General features: G+C 40.5%; 2 protein-coding genes across 2 annotated transcripts; one reads left to right on the top strand and one right to left on the bottom strand.

Annotated features, from left to right (window-relative positions):
* Nucleotides 1-2,830: 2,830 nt before the first annotated feature.
* On the bottom strand, nucleotides 2,831-18,315 carry rnft2 (ring finger protein, transmembrane 2). Its single transcript, XM_008292360.1, has 11 exons — nucleotides 18,214-18,315; nucleotides 17,581-17,599; nucleotides 17,286-17,363; nucleotides 15,407-15,918; nucleotides 15,233-15,309; nucleotides 13,499-13,599; nucleotides 12,988-13,141; nucleotides 7,959-8,108; nucleotides 5,553-5,618; nucleotides 5,338-5,439; nucleotides 2,831-3,832 (listed from the first exon to the last, which is right to left on the bottom strand). Exons 1-11 carry the CDS (start codon nucleotides 18,290-18,292, stop codon nucleotides 3,698-3,700), a joined length of 1,473 nt encoding a protein of 490 aa, XP_008290582.1. The 5' UTR covers nucleotides 18,293-18,315; the 3' UTR covers nucleotides 2,831-3,697.
* Nucleotides 18,316-19,992: 1,677 nt separating this feature from the next.
* Nucleotides 19,993-21,911, top strand: spring1 (SREBF pathway regulator in golgi 1). Its single transcript, XM_008292367.1, has 5 exons — nucleotides 19,993-19,998; nucleotides 20,094-20,250; nucleotides 20,360-20,511; nucleotides 20,769-20,882; nucleotides 21,828-21,911. Exons 1-5 carry the CDS (start codon nucleotides 19,993-19,995, stop codon nucleotides 21,909-21,911), a joined length of 513 nt encoding a protein of 170 aa, XP_008290589.1.
* Nucleotides 21,912-22,136: the final 225 nt, after the last annotated feature.

A 22,136-nucleotide genomic window follows, 5' to 3' on the forward strand; every position in this document is an offset into this window, starting at 1 on the left:
CATAGTTGACAAAATATGACCTCGAAATGTTAAAAAGCGACATAAACTACATATTGTGAACAGCAGCGAAAAGCCTCTCTCGGTGCCGAAGCAAAACAAGCACGCGTCCCTCTCTATAAACAGTCCGACTGGGGACGCAGAGCAGTTGTACGTTAGTTCCGCGCGATTATAATTCCGCAGTTTTATTATAGAGGCGTCTGTTCTTCAAGGATGATTTATGTTTATGTGGCCATAGTTGGCAATTATTCTGTAAATAAACACAAATACTGTATGCGTGCAGGGTGATTATGTTTGAAATTAATATTGGATGCACGTTTTACACTTAATACATAAAAAAAGAAAACACAATATCCGAGAAGCCGCCAGAACAAAAGACTCAAGAGTTAACCATTGCATCTCTCTTTTGGGAAAAGATGATGTAAACCCCGCACCATGTGACACTGTGATGAATAATACAGTAGAGAGGTGGGGAGAGAAAAAGAGGGGGGACGCAAACACAGTTAAGGTTTGACGAGAGAAGAGAAGGAGGGTCACACGTCCTTAAAGACTTCAAGTGAGAACTACTTGGTTGTTTGTTTTTTTTTGCCGGAGAAAATGTGCTGGCTGCCCGCGGACCAGCCGCTGCTGCTGCCGGGTGACTCCTGCGGCTCCCGGAGACCCTCGCCGTGCTCCGTGGCTCAGCTGCTGGCGTCGCGGCTGCGGAGGATCGGAGACCAGCTGGAGAAGAGCTGGGCGGGAGCAGAGACGCCGGAGGTCGGCTACAGCTGCGGGGACAGACCGGCGGCGGCAGCGGCGGCGGTGACGGACAGAGGCCGAATGAAGGGCTTCCTGCGCATCGCGGTGCACTTCACGGTGCTCGTGCTGTTCGTGGCGAGGCGACACCTGTAGGGCGCGAGACCGCGACACCAGCAACAGGTGAGTCAACAGTCACCTGCGCGAGACTCCCGCCATTATGAGGAAGAGGAAGCTTCGGTATGAAAAAAACTCATTTGTTTTTACTTAAAGTCTTAATTTATGTGAAAAGGTGAGTTTAAAATATCTGTCTGTGTGAAGTTTATTTAACCTACATGCGTGTAGACAGAAGGCTGAGCTTTTAGCTGGACTTTTTTTTTTTTAATTTAAGAAAATGACATCTTCTTCAAGCTACACAAGTGTAAACAGTAAGCTAACGTGCTAGCTTCAGGTTTTTTTTTCCTCATTTTCTTTAATGAAAACTTTACCTTCTTCTAGTTTTCTTGCTGTTTCAGATTTGGGAGACTTTATGTAAAGATGCAAAGTTTTGAAATATGCAGCTGTGGAACAAAACACCGCATAAACTAAATTATATATTATGTCAGCGACAAGTGCTGTTTATATTGACATATTTAACAAGCTATATTTGGCATAGAAAATTAAAGTCCCTTTGTTTTGTGCAATTATCAGTAAGTTAAACCGACATAACATTTACGACCTCTCTTGAAGTTATTGCCAGACAAAGCACACATGAATCAGGTTGTTAGCAATGTACTCAGAAATCCTACATTTTGTATTTATTTTAATATAGTTTTGAACCATTATTTTGGCCAGTTTTCTATATATTAAATAAAACTATTGATTTTTGTGTGTGTGTTTTTTGTTTTTTTTTTTTAAACAAAAGGATAAAGGCATCTTAATTAAAATTGAAATTAGGACAAAATTCACAATTGCACAATAACTGCATGCGGATAACAAAACAAACAAACAAACAAAAAAAAGACACCAAGGCATTTGTTTACACTTTTTTGAGTCAGGTGGTGCTTACTAGAAATGCACAGCAGAGGAAATTCAATGCATATTTCTTAAATGTGTGCTTAAAATCAATAAGGTGCATGTATGTGTCTCATTCTAGATGGTGCCTTTAGGGGGGAAAAGCAGCGGGCTCACATCATTTGCGCGCAAAAGCGAGAGGGATGCAGCCGAAGGATGCGGTCCCGCAGGAAAGGTGTGCGTTTTAAACAAAAAAAATCTAAAATAAAAGGAGGAGGAGGAGCAGGAGGAGGACGGGGAAGCGGGATTAAATTCGGCACCGTGTGTCTGGATAAGAGAAACGCAGGCCGCGATGTGGACGCAGTTTCATAACGAGCTGACACAATTAACCCCAGCTGCCCTCCGCCAACCAGCCAGCCAGCCAGTCAGCTGCAGTCCTGCGCCCTTACGTGACTCCGATTCTGTCATCCCATTTCCACTGCGGTGATGTAATCCTCCCCTGGTAGAGTGGAGGGAAAAGCTTACCAACGGTGCGCCTTTGAATTTTCACCTCCCACGATGTGAGCGCATCAACAACAACGGGGTTAAACGGATTCTGTATCCAGGCTACAATTAGTGCAGCAATCCTTAGCAATGCACTGGAATACACCTGTTTTTAAGCTTCATAATGCACTGTACTTTGTTTTTTTTGTTTTTTTTTTTACATATAAGCTATACTGTAAGTGTAAATAATACTATTGAGGATGAATGTTTTTATAGGTGTTTTCTACAGTGTTTATTAGATTATTCATCCTTATGTGCTTTATCTGTTGGGGGCAGTGTTAAATGGCTTTTTAAAAAATGAAAAGAAAAATGACAATGCAGGACCTGTGCATAGGAACCCTATCCTGTTACGCTGTCTGTGATTTTTAAAATACAAAAAATGAAGCTGATATATTAACTGTAATGTGAGCAGGATTGCTGTCTTTTATAAAATGTGTGGTCCTTTATACTTCTAAAATATTTCATATGGATTTTTAGTAGTCATGAGAATAAAAGCTTTTACTGAAACACATTTCTTTGCAAGTGTGGTTGTATTCAGACAAGATATATGCACGATAAAGTGAGCTTAAGTGCTTTAATTTAAAAAAAAAAAAAAAACCCAGCACAGCACATTCTGCGTGACAGTCATAGAGTCTATTAAGCAACCCCAGAATAAATTATTCGACATGAAATGATCCAGTAACAATAAAAGTGGAATTAAATTTGCAGCATGGGAGATGATCAGACGTGAGCGTCCTCTTTCAGTGTGAGGGAAGTCTTTAATTCCACCACGCTTACTGCATCACAGAAATCTACAAAGTGTTTTGATTACGCTGCCTTCCTACGCCATCAACACACATCACTGTTCATAGTAACCAAAAGTCACACAGCACCGCTCATTCTTCACTTAATATCTACACAAGTGGCCTTTAAAAAACAAAAACTGTTTCTACCTACAGAGAGTACAAACGCTTAAGGATATTTTGTTTTACTTAATATTTAAATAAAAATATTACGTTAAATATCCATGGTAGACTAATATAATGAACAAAAATCATACAAATACCACAAATAAAGTGTGAATGCTGTGACTTTTTACATCGTCCTTGCAGTGATTCAGTTATTTTATCAGTGTGAAACAGTGGATAAGTCTACAAAATGGAACTGTACGGCAAGAAGTTTTGGTTCTTTTAAGTGACACCATGTTGATAATTTGGTTTGTGCATGTGGCCCCTACCAGCAGCTTCATATAAAAACACTGTGATTCACATAGGCTTCGTTCTGGCCCCTTTTCAAACGCCTCGTGTATTTCTGTAATTATGCTTACCCTGATTTTAAGAATTGCCACACTAACTTTTTACAGAAAGAAAAAAAAAAGAAAAAAAGGTGACACATCATTGTCTATCTTGCATCGCAGCACGACAACATGTTCCTGATTGGCCGCCAGAGCTCAGTAGATCTGGAAGTGAGCGGAGGTGGTCCCGTCCTTCCAGCATCGCAGGGTCTCGATGACGGTGGAGCGGCACAGCGGACACGTTCGCTCGCGGTCGAACCACAGGCACAGGCATTCCTCGCAGAACACGTGCTGCACGAGAACAGAAAAACGTTTCACAAAATGCAAAACGTACATCTCTATGAAATCAATCAGACTTTAGTTATACATCATACAAGTAAAATGAAAGAAATCAAACTGCAATAAAACAATACAAACAAACCCTCTGCCCCAAACATCATGTTATAAACACAAGGATTATGGAAATGAGGAAACGCTATCATATATATAGTGCATATAATGAAGAAACACAATAAAATATAACATCTGTAAATGAAATTAGATAAAAATCTGTGTAAAACAACTGTTACATTTGGTGCTAAATATGTCGGAGCAGATGAGGAAATGCTGTTCTGTATTTACTGTGAATGGGTCTCACATTAATGTGTTGATTGTCAGTGTTACCTACATACGGTAGGAACCTTTCTGTCTTGGTAGGGTTTCCAACCGGAAGAGGACGAACCAGTTTTTGACCGCTGAGCAGCATGCTGAACGTTACCGTATGTATGAATGTTAATTGGGAAATATGCACTTTAAGAAGATTTGGATATCAAACAAAGAAACTGTGTGCATCAAGCAGTAGGAGTTTGACTTTAGTTCATCAGACACAGGTAGTTAAGCTTTCCTATAGTGGCTTAAAGCATTGGTGTAGCCTCGACAAAATATATGAAGTTTCTTTACAGCTTTCACTGTTTTTTGTTGCTTGTTGTTTAGGGACACTCAATGATTACAAAATCAATCTAAAAAGTGTGGTTAAAGGTTAAATGCTGCATTCAATGACAACTGGGAATTGTAAAATTCAATCTCCGACACAGAAAAAACCTTTAAAGGCTCACGCAAGCACTACCTTTTTATAGTCATGCTTTTGATTAATTTGCTTTAGTTTATTAATGTATTCCCCCTTTAGAACCAACTTTATTTATTGGTTTTTCTATTTATACTATTTTGTTTGTAGTGTTTTATTGCATTCAAGTTTTTTTGTGTTACATGAAAAAAGTGCTATCTAAATCAATTCTGATTGGCTGATTAAATAAAACATGGATTTTCTTCTTGTTAACTCAGGTAAGGTGTCTTTACCACATTTTACATCAGCCCGCACTGCAACATCTGCATAACTTAATGAGTTTTACGTATAAAACATTAGACAATTTACATTTTGCACCTTTTTCGTGCTTCTGTTTCTCGGTATAAGTGAACTTCACATCTGTTGCTGAGTATTTGGTGATCATAGAAAAGCAAAACAACAACAACAAAAAAAACCCTTAAGGTAGTTGTGTTTTTTTTTTGTCACACCCTGTGCTCTCAACACTCAAAATGACACAATTTCAAGGCGTGACTTCCTACTTTCGAGGTACACTGAACGCAGCACACATCCGGCCACATGCAACCACATCCATTAGTCATGCAGGCTATAGTTAGAAGGACTCTCAGCCAGTAGGGGCAGTAAACCACTGCTGTTCAGCCGAGTTAGTCTTGAAGTTACTTCCAACTCGTCTACGTTTTCTCCTCTTCTTCTTACTAGTTTACCGAGGTCTCACCTGACAGAGAAGGGCGATGGGGTCTCTGAAATCAGCCTGACAAATGGCACAGACGTCGCCCGCCTCGCTGCACTGCTGACTGCCGGCCCTCACGCCGTAACTCTGGATGCGACAAAAAGAAAGAGTGACACGTCAAGAACTGAATTCTATCCATCTAGAGTCATTAGAAGCTCTCGAAAAAAGAAAAAAAAAAAGTAAAATCGCCTGAATCTGACCTGGGAGCTGCAGAGCATGACCAAGGCCTTCCGTATGGCAGACACACGTCCACAGATGTCAAAGGACTGCAAAACAATGAAGACAAAAAACAAGTTCTTATGAAAATGATAACTACTTTTGCCCACAAACGTCCTGTTTGATCTATTACAAAACATTTGTTAACCACTCTAGCGGCTCTGTGAGGTTGTGTTGAGGCAAAGTGCTGCTTTGAGCAAAACGTTACCATCAGTATGCAAAAAGTACAGCTGAGGCTGAAGGGATTTATTTTAAAAGCAATCACAAACTGCTAGATTCTTTGTTAGGTTTTTACCGCTTGCTCAATTTTTGGGATTTCTTATGGTAATAGTTCCAGATAACTTAATAAATCCAACCGTGCTTATAAACCTCAAGCAATTTCGAGTTTTTTTTTTGGTTTGTTTGTTTTTGTTGCTCCTGTCACATTTTTTTTTACTCACTGTGGGCTCATTTCCCACTGCAATATAAAGTCTTGCACCTATATGGAAACAGCACAACCATGACTAGAAGGAGAGAGAACTCAGAAATATGAGACTGGAATAACATCAGAAATCGCGAAAAAGAACAAAAAAAATTGAATTTCTTTGACTATTTATTTTGCAAAAATTGAAAAAAACTTGGAATCAACATGACACCACATTTTTGTCAAGTGCCCACAAGTGTTACCAGTAAGGTGATAAAAATCGTGGCTCTACATACGACAGATATTTTCCTACGCACGTTCATATTTTGTTTCCATGCGTGTGTAAACGCAGCCTGCGCTTCAGCCCAGTTCAGCTAAATAGTGTCTAAGTTTCCGCTTGTGACTGACTGACACAGAGTCATTTATGACATCTCAGTTACGCCACATTACACTGATTTTTTTATTTCTTACAGAATCTGGAAACGGTTTGTTTTTGTTTAATTTTTAATTAAGACATGTAGAATAAAGTGATTGTAATGAAATATTATGATTTTTAGAATTGGACTTGGGAAGCTTTTCCAACAGAACTTCACATCACTTATCATTGATCCATTGAAATTTTTTTTAGTTTTTACAGTTTTTGTTGTTGTTTTTTCATTTAATAAACGGTGTGATTTTAGTGATTTAAAAAAACAACAACAAAAAAACAAACCCACTCGCAGCTTTTAGGTTTCAGGAGGTCAAAACCAGACTTGTAACCTGAGAACTTCCCCCAACTACTGCCTCCGGCCAGCTTTTGTTTCCCTGAACTTCATGTAACTGCATGACACAACGGCACAACGACAGTGACTCAAATGCGGGTGCACATCGTCGCACGCCAATCCTGAAACGCCGTGTACATATGGCCTGATTTTGGAAAACACCCGAGCGCTGCACCTCTGCACACACGTATCCAGGAAAAAATGTGCACGCAATTCTGCTGAACAAACCCGTCATCATCGAGAACTACAACCGCTGAATCACTGGGATATTAAAAGAAGTCTGGGCTATAAATGCAAACACACATTACCGAATTCATGACAACAACTTTGCATCATCCACAGACTGGTTCATTCAGAAATTCCACTTAGTTTCACTATTTCAACTTCCCATTTCACATGTGACAAATACAAAATGTGTTTTTCACAAGTCTTTCTATGTTCCTTTTTCCTGAAAAGACTTTGCTGTGACCTCTGACCGTAGTTTGAAGCACAAAAACAATATTGATACTTGCCGAATATCCCTCTGAATCTCAAGACGTTTCTGAGCATCGACTGCTCCTGTCACGTTCTTTACTCACCGTGGGCTCATTTTTCACAGCAATATAAAGTCCTGCACCAACAAAGTTATGTTGTCATAAATTAATAATAACAATAAGAATAATTTTAAAAAGAAAGACTTCTGAATGTATATTTTGAGTCTGTTTTTTTTTTTTTTTACAAAATTGGAAAAGTGCCCACAGGTGTTTCCAATATTGTAAAAATTAAATTAAATTAAAAAAATGGAGACGCTGCTTAAGATAGATATTCTACTAGATTATTAATCTGTTTCCAATTTTCGCTTCTATCAGCTGAGGGTAAACACAGCCTGCAGTTTAGTACGGTCCAGCTGACTCTTCTGAATTTTTGTCAGGTGACAGTTTATCACAGCTCAGTCAGTCATGGCTTTTCAGTTGTGTCAAGTTGTGCAGAATTTTTGTTTTTTTGCAGAATCTGGTTACTGCAAGTGTTTATTTTTTGCTTGTCGAAAAAGGACATTTTAATGAAATATCACGATTATAGGCTCAGATTTGGTTGATTACTTCAAGGACTGTCGGAAAGTTGACAACCCAGTGACATTTCCCGTTTTCATGGCTTAATTTTGGGGCGATGTAAGATAACGAGCTTCTCAAATCCGCCAACAGGTTTTGCGGTTAAGAGGAATGTTTTTGCTCCCAGGTACAGATTACCTTGCAGAGGCTGTAGATGATGATGAGCGTGGCTCCCAGGAAGTAGCTGTTGGAGGGGTCTTCTCCCATGATGTACTTGTACCACAGCTGGATGGGCACCAGGGCCCGAAACAGCTGGCTCAGCTCCTCGATCAGCAGGTAGAACTTACCCTGGACACAAACAAGGCTGAAAATTAGACACCACAACAGCAGCCATACTTCGATCAAACTTCAGTGTGCAGGTGGCAGCAGCCGTGTGAATGTGCGAATACGAGGGTTTCTGCAAAAGAAACAAAACAAAGCAACCAAAGTTTTCAACTGTATGAAAACAAACCGAGACAATGTGATTCCTGTCTTTGATCCACACGAGCAGAAAGAGCTCAGCAGCTTCGGGGCACTCTTCTATCTAGTCAAGAGCAGTGTGGTATTAAAAGCTTAAAACAGCATGCCTCCAGCCCAAACATGGCCGCCGTCCAGATCTCAGCAGTTTCACAGCAGTACAGGCAATTTCCCCACACTGCAAGGGAAACTGGCAGCGGCTCTTTCCACCTGCTACCCAGTGCCCACATTAAGCCCGGCCCTATGGGGAGCTCGCTCGCCGCCTTTAAAGGACCTCCCCCTCTGTAATCACAGAGAAGAAACGCACTTCTGTCCCCGCCGCAAAGTGCGTCCACCGAATTGGAGACGGTTTAAAAAAAACAGGGGCGCCCGAAAATGAAGGCGAACTTGATTCCCCGACGGCCCCCGTGGCATCCCAGCTCGCATAATGACTTCCTGGATGGCGTGTGACAAAGATTGATGACTGTGGGTAAAGAGGCACGAGCAGCCAGGTTGGTAGGGGAGAAGGACCTCGGCTAACTGCTAATTCATCTTCCTTATTGTCCCCTCAGCCTCGCATCCCACAGTGCCCATCACGCCCACGCAGAAACTGTCAAATCTAAAGTTTGGACACAAGCCAGTCACTCCGAGGAGGCTGCACTGCAGGCTCTGCTTTAGTACTTTTCTGCATATTTATTACTTTACATTTCAAACCACAAGCCTGCTGTTATTGAAATTCGCTTGACGGGTAAGTGTGCGGGGTGATGTATTTGATTTGAAATCGTCGAGGCCACAGTTTGTATCTGCTTCATTACCCAGGAATGATTAGTAGACCAAAGCGTGGGGTCTTTTTCTTTCTTCTATGGATTTTCTTTTAAAGATTTGTTGCAAGCACGGCTCATCGCAACACGCAGGAGGCCTCACAAGCACAATAAATACATTTCAGCAAAGCACGTATGTTTTCCACACTGCTATTGTTCATCCATGTTTGCTGGGTGGCACATTTCATAATTGCCAAGAGAAAGGTTGTGAATTGTGTCCCTTATTTTGCCTTTTATCCATCCAGCATCAACATCAACTGCTATTTATGAAGTTGGCTTGAAAGGATAACAATTTGATAAAGTGCAAATGTATTAGACCACCTGTATAACTTGTTAAGCACCGTATAGACACAGCTGAAACCAGAAGTCTGCATTTAAAAAGACACAAAACCTTTTTGTTTTTCCACTGTCTGACATTAAATGTGACTCAACTTTTGCTGTTACTGGACTACCAAAATTATATTTGCTAAATGCCAAAATAATGAGAGAGAGAATTAGAGAATTATTTACTACTTTTGTCAAAGTCAAAAGTTTACATACACTCAGATCACTATGCCTTCAGAGTATTTGGGAAAGGCTAGATGATGATGATGTCATGGCTTCGGAAGCTTTTGATAGGTTGATTGACAACATTTGAGTTAATTGGAGGAACACTTGTGGATGTATTTTGAGCTGCCTCACTGGACTTCTCTGAGCACCGTCATTTTCAGACTATTGAGCGCACCTGAATATAAGCCGCACCCACTAACTTTGAAAAGAAAAAAAAAAAGTACATTTATAGACCACACTTGTCTACATGCTGCTTGTGTCCACGTTGTAACATGAGATATTTACACAGAAAGATTTTTTTAACTTTTAATTATCGGTAATATACACAAATACCGTAAATGCTTTTTTCTGAACACTGCCTGTAACACAGTTAAAACATATTTAAAAATACAGCAGCCTACCAGAAAATGTCATTGATCGCTATCTTCATCTTCCTCCTGCACTAAAACACTAAAGTCGTCTTCTTCAGTGTCGGAATTGAACAGCCTCAGAATGACTTCGCCTTTCGTTGTCACTTTCGTCTTAAGGCAAATTCGTAAAAATCTGCAAATTAGCCGCATCATTGTTTAAGCCGCAGTGCTCAAAGCGTGTGAAAAAAGTCTTATAGTCCGAAATTGACTGAAGTCTGAAATGAATCAAGCACAACATTCAACACTAAAACCAATTTTCCTGTTCAGGAATGCAAGTAAATAATTTAACATCTTAATCAAGAAATAATAATGTGCTTTACTATTTTTCAGTTTTTTTGTAAAAAAGTAAATCTGAAAATTCACAATAACAATAATAACTATATTCTAGCGTTAAAAATATCATTTTGGTTAAAGAGCTTCTGGTTTATTAACCATTACCGAAACATTTTTTTAAAAAAAGTTAATTTAGGACGACTGTGGCGTAAACCTTAAACTGGGTGGTGGTCTAATACATTTCTTAAGCACTGTATATTTATCTGATATGATCTAACAGAGACTGAATGAGTCAAGTATTGTCTGTGTCCAAACCCTGATCGTCTTGTTGTCCAAAAACTTACTGAGTCATACACTGGGTGTTTCTTCATTATGAAAACTATTGGCAATGTAGTTTATATCTTTTAGTCATGAAATATAGCAGCAGCAGGCAAATATGTGGAAAAGGCAGGCTAGATTATCTGAAGTCTGAACACAGAGCCAAGTGCAGAAGTCTAGTTTTCTCTCATATCAATGGGATTAAAAAATTCTGAAAGGTTAGTGTAGAGTTCTGTCCACTGACATAGCTCCTAAAATACTGCCTACTCCAGCTTTAATTGAATTTACCCACTCCCCCCCAAAAAACACACACATTAACTAGTTACGCAAAGTATACCATCCTCTCTTCGCAGTACATGTAGTATATTTTTGTTGTGAACAGAAAATAGGATGTTTAAAAGCTTGTGAAGGCCTCTGCCACAAGTCCATGACACTTTCTAAAAATCTAAATTTCAAAAAATTCAATCAGCTGTAAAAAAAAAAAGATTAATGCTTGTATTGCTCCTTCACTCATGCTCATATTTGAATAATTTACAGAAAGTCTTTGAATAAATCTTGTTCGAGGCCAAAAGAACAGACACAATTAAAGCAAAATATTCATTTCCAATCCATTTTTAGCAAAAGCCAACGTAGGAACTTTTGCAAAACAATGACGATACTTGAACGTCGAGGCAACACACAATTAACGTGCAGCGATACGAGTCTGGGAGCTTTAAACAACGTCGTCATGGAACTTCTGAACACGCGCCCGCTGTTACTTGTGCAGACTCGCACCGACGGCGGCGATTATGTCGGATCATTAGTGTATCCGCGACTGGATGCAGTAATGAACTGGAAAAGGCTGATTGTGTGACTTTGTGGGGTTCGGGGCTGTTTGGTCTCTACGAAACCGGATGAAAAATGATGATGATACAATCTAAGATTCCCCAGAACTCAACATGTGTCCCATCAGAGCTGTCAAATCTGGCCCATCTGTGTGTGTGTGTGTGTGTTTGTGGAGGATACAGGTAATGGTCCGGCTCCAGGGAGGGATGACCTCACCCCTGCAACCCCCTCGAGGCCGAATGAGCTCAGTTGCTGGCTGCTGTGGTTCTGATAGGCCTCCAGGTTTGTTTATCAGTGGAAAATTTAATCCTAATACTTTGTAACCCCCTCCTCCTCCTCCTCCTCGTCCTCCTCCTCCGCCGCCTCCCGTCCAACACACAAACACACACCAGGAATAGCTGCACCTGTATGGAAATCAAAGTCTATCTGTGTGTGTGTGTGTGTGTTTGCAGTCATATTCTGTTGCCTCAGGCCAGAAAAAACTCGCAAGCAGACACCCACACGCACAAGGCTCACCTAAGGAGTCCCATTTAAAACCTTATGAATACAAAACAGTTTCACACTGTGACCCTTTAGCACTTTCTTCACTCAGAGGAGCATTTCATCATAGTTTAGCAAATTCTCCAAATCATGAACTAAGTTTGAAACTTTAAGGGGGAGCCTTCTGTCGCCCAATCACAGTCCGTCTGGTGATGGATAATGAAGAATTTTACAGTTTGAAGAAAAATATACTCAGCTTAGATGGCCTTTAAGTGGACCACACTTCCTTTTTTCCTCTCTCTCTAAAGTATTGTATTTTAAAGGACAAATCCACCTCTTTTTGCTCTTTCAGCGGTGCAGCTTTTATTGTGAAGCAGCCAGTAAGAGGGCACGATTTAGTCCATGTGCACTAATCAAACGAACAAAAGCACGGCATAAACTGGCCACACAGAAAAACTGAAAGCATGTATTGTAGTTCGGAGTTGCCCAAGTAGATCATCTTTGTTCTTACCACAGCGGTATGGGATCATTTCTGGCTCAAGCCTTTTTGCTGCATGATATCCTCCATCTCACCTCTTTCGTGTCCCTCTTTAGCTACTAATACAGGCAAAAAAAAGCCCAAAATAATCATCTTAAAACACGTATTGCAGACTGGGTAAAGACTGGATGTTTCCATCTTTTTCTCCTATCTGCTCCATGTAAACACAGCCTGCAGTTCAGTCCAGTTTAGTCTGTTTTTGGTTCACAGGTGCACAAGAAGCACCGACTGTATTGTCTTCTACAGGGTTTGTTTTGGGCAAATATTTAAATAAGACCTGTAGAATAAAATGATGAAATATCGTAATTTCAAGCTTAGATTTGGTTAAGTTTTTTGGCTGAGATGACATGCCACTGATTGATGATTAGTGCCATTGCTCTTGTTTTTGTTTGTTTTGTTTTTTACAGATTACGTGCCTTTCAAATTCACCAGCAGGTTTTGGGATTCAGAGGATTAATAAAAGTCTTTGTTTTCTGTGGATTAACTAAAGGTAACGAAAATGAATCTGGATTTCTTACCCTGGATTTGAAGGCCAGGAAAATCTTGGGCAGAAAGAGCACAAAGCACTTCAATCCAATGGTGACGTATTTCAGCACAAAGTCGGTGATGCCCACGGCCCAGATCAGATCAAAGAAGTCAAAGCTGTTGAGGTTGGGCTTGGCAAATATGAGGCTGGAAGAAAAAGGAAAAAACCAACATCGGTTTAGACGACTTGTTACTGGAAAGTCTTGTCTTTTCACTTTAAATGGTAGAACAGCAAGCAAACGTGTTTAACATAATGTACAAAAACTCCCTGGAAACAAAATGCTGAAAAAATAAAAAATAAACTAAATACTCACAGGACAAGACCAGACATGAACAGGAACACTCCCTAAAAGGAAATGGAAGTAAAAAAAAATAAAAATAAAATAAAACGGCTTACACAACACAAAATGAATGGAAAAAACCTAAATATAAAATGAACACAAAACATGAGATGGCAGGCAAAGAAACACACAGCGACTATAAAAATACCTGCTCCAACACTACCTGTTGTGCAGCTCCTCGTGGCTAAATGTGTAGTAGATATACACTATGTTCCCTCCGAGGAACATGATGATCCACAGAGCCACAAATATAGAACGTTCCTCCTGGTAACATCAACAGAACCACAAATACATTCACTTACTTGTAATGTTGTGATTCAACACCATTTGCAATTATGCTGTGAATGAATACAAAGTGTTGTGTATTATTAGTCTGTCTGACACTGAGCTGCCACATGTCTTCATTCTGGAGGCATTAAACTAACACAGAACATCCTTTTTTTGGTGTGTTTTCATTGCTAAATAACTATTTACACACCTGTATTTAAAGGATGAGGATAATGAGATTTTTCTTTGAGTCAAAGAATCCCATGAAAAGACAAGAAGCATTAATGACTCCATCCACTTAGCAAGTTATTAAAAACCTTTTATGACATTACTTTGGGACATCAGGGTCAACTGTTGTCCAAAAACTGATAAGGCATGCAGATAGAGTCAGTAATATGTCACAATCATGGACACTGTAGTAGATCGCAATCTTTGTGAGAGGTTTGACGTAAACTTTTCAATATGCACTCTGGAGTTTTGCATATTTGCAGATTTCCCTGATGGATTTACCCGTGGTTCATAGCAAAATTGGTGACGTTTAAATGTGATGGTCCTGCCTCTACAAAGTGCAACAAACCAGGCCTGGATGGTGCTGGGAAGAAATCCACTAGGTTGTGTTTATTTATTGTACATTTGTAAAGTTATTTGTATTTTCATCAAAACTCCCACATACACCAAATAAATTGTCATCCTGACTTTTGCTAGCTTGCTAAAATGTATAAACACTATAATGTCACAGTGATCAACTGAGCAACTCATCAAACTGCGAATGAAACATGGATCACAATGTGTTGTTTCTGAGCAATCGAGTCCCAGTCCTTCTTCCTATAACATTTTGAGACCAAACACACTCGAGCTGTGACATCAGGCAGTGAAGGTTTAGATTTCAGGCCTTAAGGCAAAGACTGGGATTGAGCCAGAGTCCTTTTAGGTAAGTCTCATCACACCTGCAGCACCTTGGTAACGCCACTATCTCAGGCTAACAAGACCAGCTCCCGTCTAAACCAATGGGGAAGCAGCCATAACTGCAATTTCAATAGTCGCCAAAACATAAAAACTAATAACCAGTCAAAATTGGAAACAAAAAATGCTTTAAATGTTTGTTGACTTTGCTCCAAGATAAGGTTTAAAGAACTACAAGTTGCACTTTCACAACATCACTGCAAGACGACAGCTGATTGGACGTTTCCTGGTTCGGCTGGTACAAAATAGACAATTGGCTTTTTGACGGAGGGACACGTGTCACACAATACGAGTTGACGTTAACGAGAACCAATAAAAACAAAAAGCTTCTAATTAATTAAAAAGCTGTAGTCCACCTTATGCATATGAATACACATCTTTGACCTCTTTGGTGTCAAAACCACCATGAAGAGCCATATTTCTTGCTAAATTTTACCGAGTTTGGCTGCTCTCCTTTCATGGCATCATGACCAAGTTGTGTGTCTTTATGGGGGGTAGAAAACTCTGTTTGTCTAAATGTTATTGTCGACACATTTTTTTCAAAAATCAAGGTCTTGCTTTCTTTTCCAACACAATAATCCACTGAAGTTGCCAACCTACAAGTTACTGTTTCACTAAAGGCATGTAAGAAAAGCTTAGCCTAAATTTGATCAAAGATTTGTTTCACCCGTAATGAGACTTGGTGCCTGAACGTGGAGTTGGCGTAGGCAAACGTGCTGGCCATCCCCACACACACAGCGATACCTGCAAGAGAGCAGAGCAACATCGTCACCACATGAGACCTGATGCTGCTAAAGATGCTTTGATGTAATCAGATTGTGTTAGCAGCAAACTGGGATACCTAGTTTATGCTGAAAGCAGACTTTAGCCAGCAAAATGAGGATGAAAGGGAAGCCCCTCTGCAGCCAGGTGACCACCGCCTTTAACTCGGACAACGCTGGTGCCGGGGTGGACTGGTCCTCCTGGGCCTCCTCCCTGGAGCTGTGCCTCTCTGAGCCGGCGGCTGTGGTCGCCTGCTGGAGCAGAGAGGAGGTCCTGTGCTGCAGGGGCTGGTGGTGGAAGTGGTGGTGGTGATGGTGGTGCTGGGGCGGCCGGGGGAGGAAAGGTCCGCCCTCCGTGCGATGGGGGCCCCCTTCTTCTCGAGACGAGGCGGTCATCTGGATGAAAACTTCAGGAGGGGAGCCCAAGACTAAACCGGCAGCCTGAAACTGGGCAGAGGAGACGGAGCCGGAAGGGACTCCAACCAGGCCGGAGAAGATCTGCTGGGGTGAAGCGGGCGAGTCTGGCTTCAGGCAGTCAAACACACCACCCTCGTCCAGGCTGCTCTCCGATCCGAGGGTTTGGCTTCGGCTCCTGAATGAGGGAATAAAAAGTGGATGAAAAAAATAATTACCCTCGAAAGTCAAATTGTTCATATTCTATACACAATATTATTTGAATATATATTTTGTTTTGATATTATAAAAAAGGATGTATAAAATTCACAAGATTATTTCTCTATACAGGTGAGAAAAGCTAGTTTGTTTTTTAGAGATGCTTCTGTTATATCCAGCTTCTACACTATGAAAACGTAGCACACACCACACAGGAGTAAAATATTGCTTGACACCTCATTTCGAGACGAACTCTAACCCCAACACTCCGTATGTTACTTTGTGATTTGGTCACACAGTGTTCTCGTATCAAACTTCATTTTCTTCATGTTATTATATACATACTAGTGACACTCAGAAAATTAGAACATCTTGAAAAAGTTTAATATTTTCCATCAGTTACTCAGGAAAGTGATTTTTTTTTCATATTCTAGACTCATTACACATAAAGTAAAATACGTCAAGTCTTTATTTTTGTTTTGATGATTACAGCTTATAGCTCATGAAAATCAGAAAGCAACCGGGGCGCTATGCCACGCTGCAAAGATGCAGTAGTTCAACATAAAGGAGCCTCAACCATGTACTGAGTGTATAAATACACAAAACGTTGTACATGTCTGTATAGTAAATCCTAGTTTTTATTGATTTTAGGAAACATTCTAATAATTTAAGATACTGGGTTTCTGATTATCTTGAGCTATCAGCTAATACGGGAAAAAAATTACTATTTCATGATGTTTTTTGGAGGTGCACCTGTTTCACTATGTGATATGAAATCACCAAAAATTCCCATAGATTGTGTCACTGTCTGTTATTGACTCACTGATACAGTCATTTGTGTCATGCGGTGACATCTTGGTGCACAGGTCATGCACTCTGCCAGATGAGCTACTAAGGTGCACCTACATACTTTCATTTTTGGCCACTTTATATTATGCTTTTGTTTCGTTGATCAGTGGACTGCAAATTAAAATTAAGAGCAACTCCTTCCAGATATGCAACTATGACACACAGATGTGAGTGTTTAGGAGTTTAATCAGGACAACTCAGTGCAGTATGACGGATTTTGAGTTTATCCTTTGGATTTGCAAAGGGAGCACTTGCCACAAATGGAGCCTCAACAAGGTTGCCACCATGTCCAAAGCACACTGTGGTCTAGAATTTCATCATAAGCTGCAGAATTATGATTTATTTCAAGTGGAGCTACGAGGCCTTGCCAAAAAGACCCTCAGACTGTGCAGACAGGGGGGGATCTTCATCCATCCGGCTGCTTAGTGATTGAAAAAAAATACAAACATAAGGCTTTAAGAAGCAGCTGTGCAGTCTCTGAGAGGCTCCTTGTCCCACCTTTCAGAGGGCATGCCATCCGTGTTGCTGCTGTGTCTCCTCTGCATGGCATTCCGCTCATCACCACATGGGCCAGTCCTGCAAATGCAAAATCCACATCAGCATCAACACCTGACAGAGAGGCCGGCCTGCACATTTCAATCACCGGTCGTTCACCTCAGTGTCTCTCAGGTGTCTGACGTCAACGTGCACAACAATGCGTCGACTCTACCTGAATCGGTTCGGTGAATTCCCCTCCAGCCGCTGTCATAGTTTTGCTGTTAGACGGCTAGCTTGGATGCTGCTGCCAGGATGCGCCGCTCGGAAACACTTCCGCATGACGTCACCGCGGGCGCTCTCCACCAATCAGCGCGCTCCGTCCCGCCACACCACATCCGCGTTGGAAATTTGTTTTGCTGATATCGGATGTCTGATTTCGCTGGAAGAAAAAAAAAACACATCCCAGTTACTGCTTGTTTGACGTTATAATGGACGTTACCGAGTTGTTTTCTTCGGAGGAGACGAAACTGCGTCACTAGGCAGCGCCGCAGCGTGTTATTTCATCATCCGTGCCTGGCGAAAGCTAATGCTAACGCCAGCTAGCTAGCAGGCTAACAAAGCAGGCTTTTGTGGTAAAATACTGTTAGCTTGCATGCACACCACCTAACTGAGCTGTGCCAAAGCTGAATTCATGTTTACAGCTACCGATAAAGACTTCAGCGGCTTAGATTAATTTTTAAACGTGCAACATGGGTTAGCTAATCTCTATTTTTGTGCGTTTATTATTTGCATTCAGACAAATCCTGCCAGGTTAGCTTAGTTTTACATGCAGTTCATCACCATCAGGTTGACACACATCGCTTCATAAACCCCGACAAACGACAGACAGGGAAGGAATTGACTCTTGTGGAGGTTTGATGTTTTGGACTATCACCTGCATATCCCCAAGAAAGCCATGCTATGATGGTGCTACGGCGGCTACTGAGAAAGCGCTGGGTGCTGGGAGTAGTCTTCGGGCTGTCTCTCATCTACTTTCTCACCAGCACGCTCAAACAGGTACAGACACTCACATTGAACTTCAGCAGATGTTAGCATCCTCCACTCAAGGAGAAGGCCGTCCGAACATGATCCATGGGATGTGTGGTTTTATTGCACCGTAGCATTATGTTTTGGAAAACAACCACGTGGGAATGTTTGTCTTCAGTCAGCTGTCAAATGAAGATGCTCCTTCACAGTGATGACAGAGTCTGTAAAACCAATTACATCCTAAAGCTGTCCTTTTCACGAGCCTTAAGAATTGACCTCATTGGCCTAATCCAGGAGGTTTCCAACGGATGACTACATTGGTGTAGCCATTATAGCACCTCACTACTTTTTAGGTGCAAGACTAATGTGTGGACATCAAATGGCCTCATAGATTTAAAGTCTCTCACTTATTTTTTGATCAGATGCATCTTTACCATGCAGTGTTGCCCATCATAGGGATGACAATATCACAACTGCGATTTAATTTGAAATATAATTTTTAAAAAGTCAAACTTCACTTCGGTATTCGCCGTGTAATCAGTTTAAAATGTGTGATGGAGCATGACCACATATTATTACCAGGAGGACAGAGTGATTTAGTGAAACAGTTCACACAACAGTGTAAATCATGGGTCAGACGCACTGCAAAAATGCACAAAGTCTGACTTTAAAATATTATTTGCATTGTCGTATTATCTGTCAGTTATTTTTACGATAAACTGATTAGTTGTTTGGTCTCTGGAAGGTTAGAAAATGTTAAAGAATGTTGATCAGTGTCTCCCACAGCCCAAGAAGATGTCCTCAAATGTCTTGTTTTGTCCACAACCCAAAGATATTAAGTTTGCAGTCATCAAGGAGTAAAGAAACCAGAAAATATGCAAAATGAAAAAGGTTGAATCATACAGTTTTCATGTTTTTTTTTTTCTTTAAAAAAAAAATATGCTCAAACTGATTAATCAATTATCAGAATAGCAGACAATTCATTTCATAGTTGACAACTAATTGGTCAGTTTATTGTTGCACTTTGCTATTAAACACCCAGACTGGGCTTATAGCAGTTGAGCCACAGCGTGCAGCATCCTTGAAAATGTGTTTTATTACAAGTCTGTTCTTATGCATACATGCACTCAGCAATGGCAGCGAGCTGCCATCATGATCGGTTTGGGTCTTAGGAGTGTTTAGGACACGAGGACAGCGTGCTCTCCACAGCTTCTATATGTCATAAAGCTTTAATGTCCATTGCACCATTTCAATTTCCATTGCACCAAAGATATAATTTGCACATATCCATTTGTAAATATACACCATGCCATATATTCATGTAAATACCATTGTTTGTTTGTTTGTTTATTTATTCGATATATCTGCACTTTATACTCTGCACTATTGCACTTCTGGTTAGGTGCTAACTGCATTTCGTTGCCTTGTACTTGTACATATGTAATGACAATAAAGTTGAATCTAATCTAATCTAAAGCATCAGAAAATTGCCATCACCATTTTATCCAGCCAGAAGAAACATATTCAGTTTGCTTGTTTTGTGTATTTTAGCGATCCAAAACCCAGAGAGGTTCAGTTTAACAACGTTATCACCTCCTCTTCATATAAAGAAAAGGTTATGAAGAACAACGTTTTTGGTTGTCAACATAAGATAGAAAAAGTTGTTTGCCGTTATAAAATTTGTCAGCGCTGTTGTTTGAAAATGTCAGTCAGTTCCCATCCATGCTGTTTGTGCCACTTTGTGAATCATCATATTGTCTGACCCTCTTCAGAACTGTGACCTTATTGGTGTGAATCTTGCAGGAGGAGCGGACCATACGGGACCGCACGCTCTTAGAAGTTAGAGATTCAGATCACCGCATCCCCTGGAAAGTCCGATTCAATCTGGGCAACAGCAGCCGACAGATCACTCAGTGCAGAAACTCCATCCAGGGCAAGACGCTGCTCACTGACGAACTAGGTGAGTAACGCAACCTTTACTCGCCGCCGTACCGTGATGATAACGCAGCGGCTCTACGATGGTGTTGTTTTGTTTTTAATCATTGCTTATCTGTGTTAATGTTTCGCAGGTTATGTCTGCGAGAGGAAAGACTTGCTGGTTAACGGCTGCTGCAACGTCAATGCTCTCAGCACCAGGCAGTACATCTGTAAAAGCTGCCTGGCCAATGGCTGCTGTAGCATCTATGAGTATTGCGTGTCTTGCTGCCTCCAGCCTGATAAGGTAATCTATTACATCAAGGGCCTTTAGGGGCAACAATCATTCAACTGTCAACCTGTTGCATCTAGCAAGGGACATTTTTGAATGGATGATCCCGAAATACAAGAATTCTTGTCTTGTGTGTCGCTGACTTAAATGCTGATGATGCATTTAATACATAGCAGGGACTATAGGGGAGTTTAGAAGGAGCAAAATGATTGAAATCTGCATTTAAGTGCTTTAACACATCCTCACTTCCTTATCTGTGCGCTCTTCTTCAGCAACCTCTCCTCGAGCGCTTCCTGAATCGTGCAGCTGAAGGTTTCCAGAACCTCTTCACTGCTGTGGAGGATCATTTCGAGTTGTGCCTGGCCAAGTGCAGGACGTCTTCACAAGTACGTTATGAGCTGAAAAAAAAAAAAGCGGCTCAAATCTGACCTGATTTCACTGTCAGAACTACGCATCTAATCGTAGTCATTTTCAAACAAAGCGTAGCTATTGAAAGTCACACAGATACAAAACCACACGTATCACCAATCTCTTGACAGTTAAAGTCAATATTTTTTCTCATAGCTATAGACAGCTGTCAAAGCTGGAGAGAAGATATTCATCATTGTGACTCATTGCAGTTGTCTCATAAATTTCCTGTGTGTCTAAAACAGTAAAAGTTGTTGCTAATCAAAAATGAATCCTCAGAGAACAAAATCTGTCATCATATTGATCCTGCACTTGCTTTGACCTTTGCTCGACCCAATATTAAGTGCTCACAAAAGTTAAAACTAATGTTGTACAGTTCTCCTCAAATGTATTCGTACCCAGCTGTCACTGAAATAAGTTGCAATTGACAAAAGTAATAATAAATAAATTTTGAATTGTGGTTCAACAGAAATATTTAAAAAATTAAAATTAAAAAACAAACAAACATGATGGGACCTGTAAACTAATATTTTGCTGAACAACCCTTTGAGCCAATCACTGCATCAAGTGTTCTCTGTAACTCTCAATCAGACTTCTCCACCTGTTGACAGGTGTTTTGATTTTGACCAACTCCTCATCAGCAAAGTGCTCTCATTTGTCTGAGACAGCTTTTTTTTTTTTTTTTGATTATTCTTTTCAACCACAATTCAAAAACAAACATCTTATTTCACTCAATTACAATTTAGAACATTTTTATTATTTATTACTTTTTTCAGTTTCTAGTTATTTGAGTGACTATTGTGAATTTTGCCTTTTCTTTAATGGATGGGTCTGAATACATGTGAGGATGCTTCACACTGTTCTTCGCATGATCACAAAAAAATACTTGAATAAACGAACCTTTTTTTTTTGTCATCATTCAGAGCGTTCAACATGAGAACACCTACAGAAACCCTCAAGCAAAATACTGCTACGGTGAGAGTCCTCCAGAGCTCCTTCCTGTATGAGTGGTCGTCTCAGAAACCATACGTCTGTGGTTTAGGAAGAGGAACAGGAAGAGCAGCGAGTCGATTAAATGACCGTATTTGGACACCTGAAAGGAGGTCTGGAGATGAGACACTGTAAATGAAGTCGCCGTCTTGGATGTTTTTCTTCTACGTTTTTATTTTTTGTTGTTGTTGCGTTATCGCGGCGAAGCGATGAAGACATCAAAGAAGGACCTCAAAAATGGA

The sequence above is a fragment of the Stegastes partitus genome, unplaced genomic scaffold (genome assembly GCF_000690725.1).
Source record: "Stegastes partitus isolate 25-593 unplaced genomic scaffold, Stegastes_partitus-1.0.2 Scaffold804, whole genome shotgun sequence".
Taxonomy (NCBI): Eukaryota; Metazoa; Chordata; class Actinopteri; family Pomacentridae; genus Stegastes; species Stegastes partitus.

What these genes read in the sequence shown, in the direction of transcription:
- spring1 (XM_008292367.1), top strand. An exon ending in GCTGCTCACTGACGAACTAG is followed by an intron (nt 20,251 to 20,359) that starts GTGAGTAACGCA and finishes AATGTTTCGCAG; the next exon opens with GTTATGTCTGCGAGAGGAAA. An exon ending in AGTGCAGGACGTCTTCACAA is followed by an intron (nt 20,883 to 21,827) that starts GTACGTTATGAG and finishes GTCATCATTCAG; the next exon opens with AGCGTTCAACATGAGAACAC.
- rnft2 (XM_008292360.1), bottom strand. Translation starts at nt 18,292, where the DNA reads ATGAGAGACAGCCCGAAGACTACTCCCAGCACCCAGCGCTTTCTCAGT. An exon ending in GGCACCAAGTCTCATTACGG is followed by an intron (nt 13,600 to 15,232) that starts GTGAAACAAATC and finishes TGATGTTACCAG; the next exon opens with GAGGAACGTTCTATATTTGT. An exon ending in TCCTGGCCTTCAAATCCAGG is followed by an intron (nt 8,109 to 12,987) that starts GTAAGAAATCCA and finishes GTTTGTGTCCAG; the next exon opens with GGTAAGTTCTACCTGCTGAT.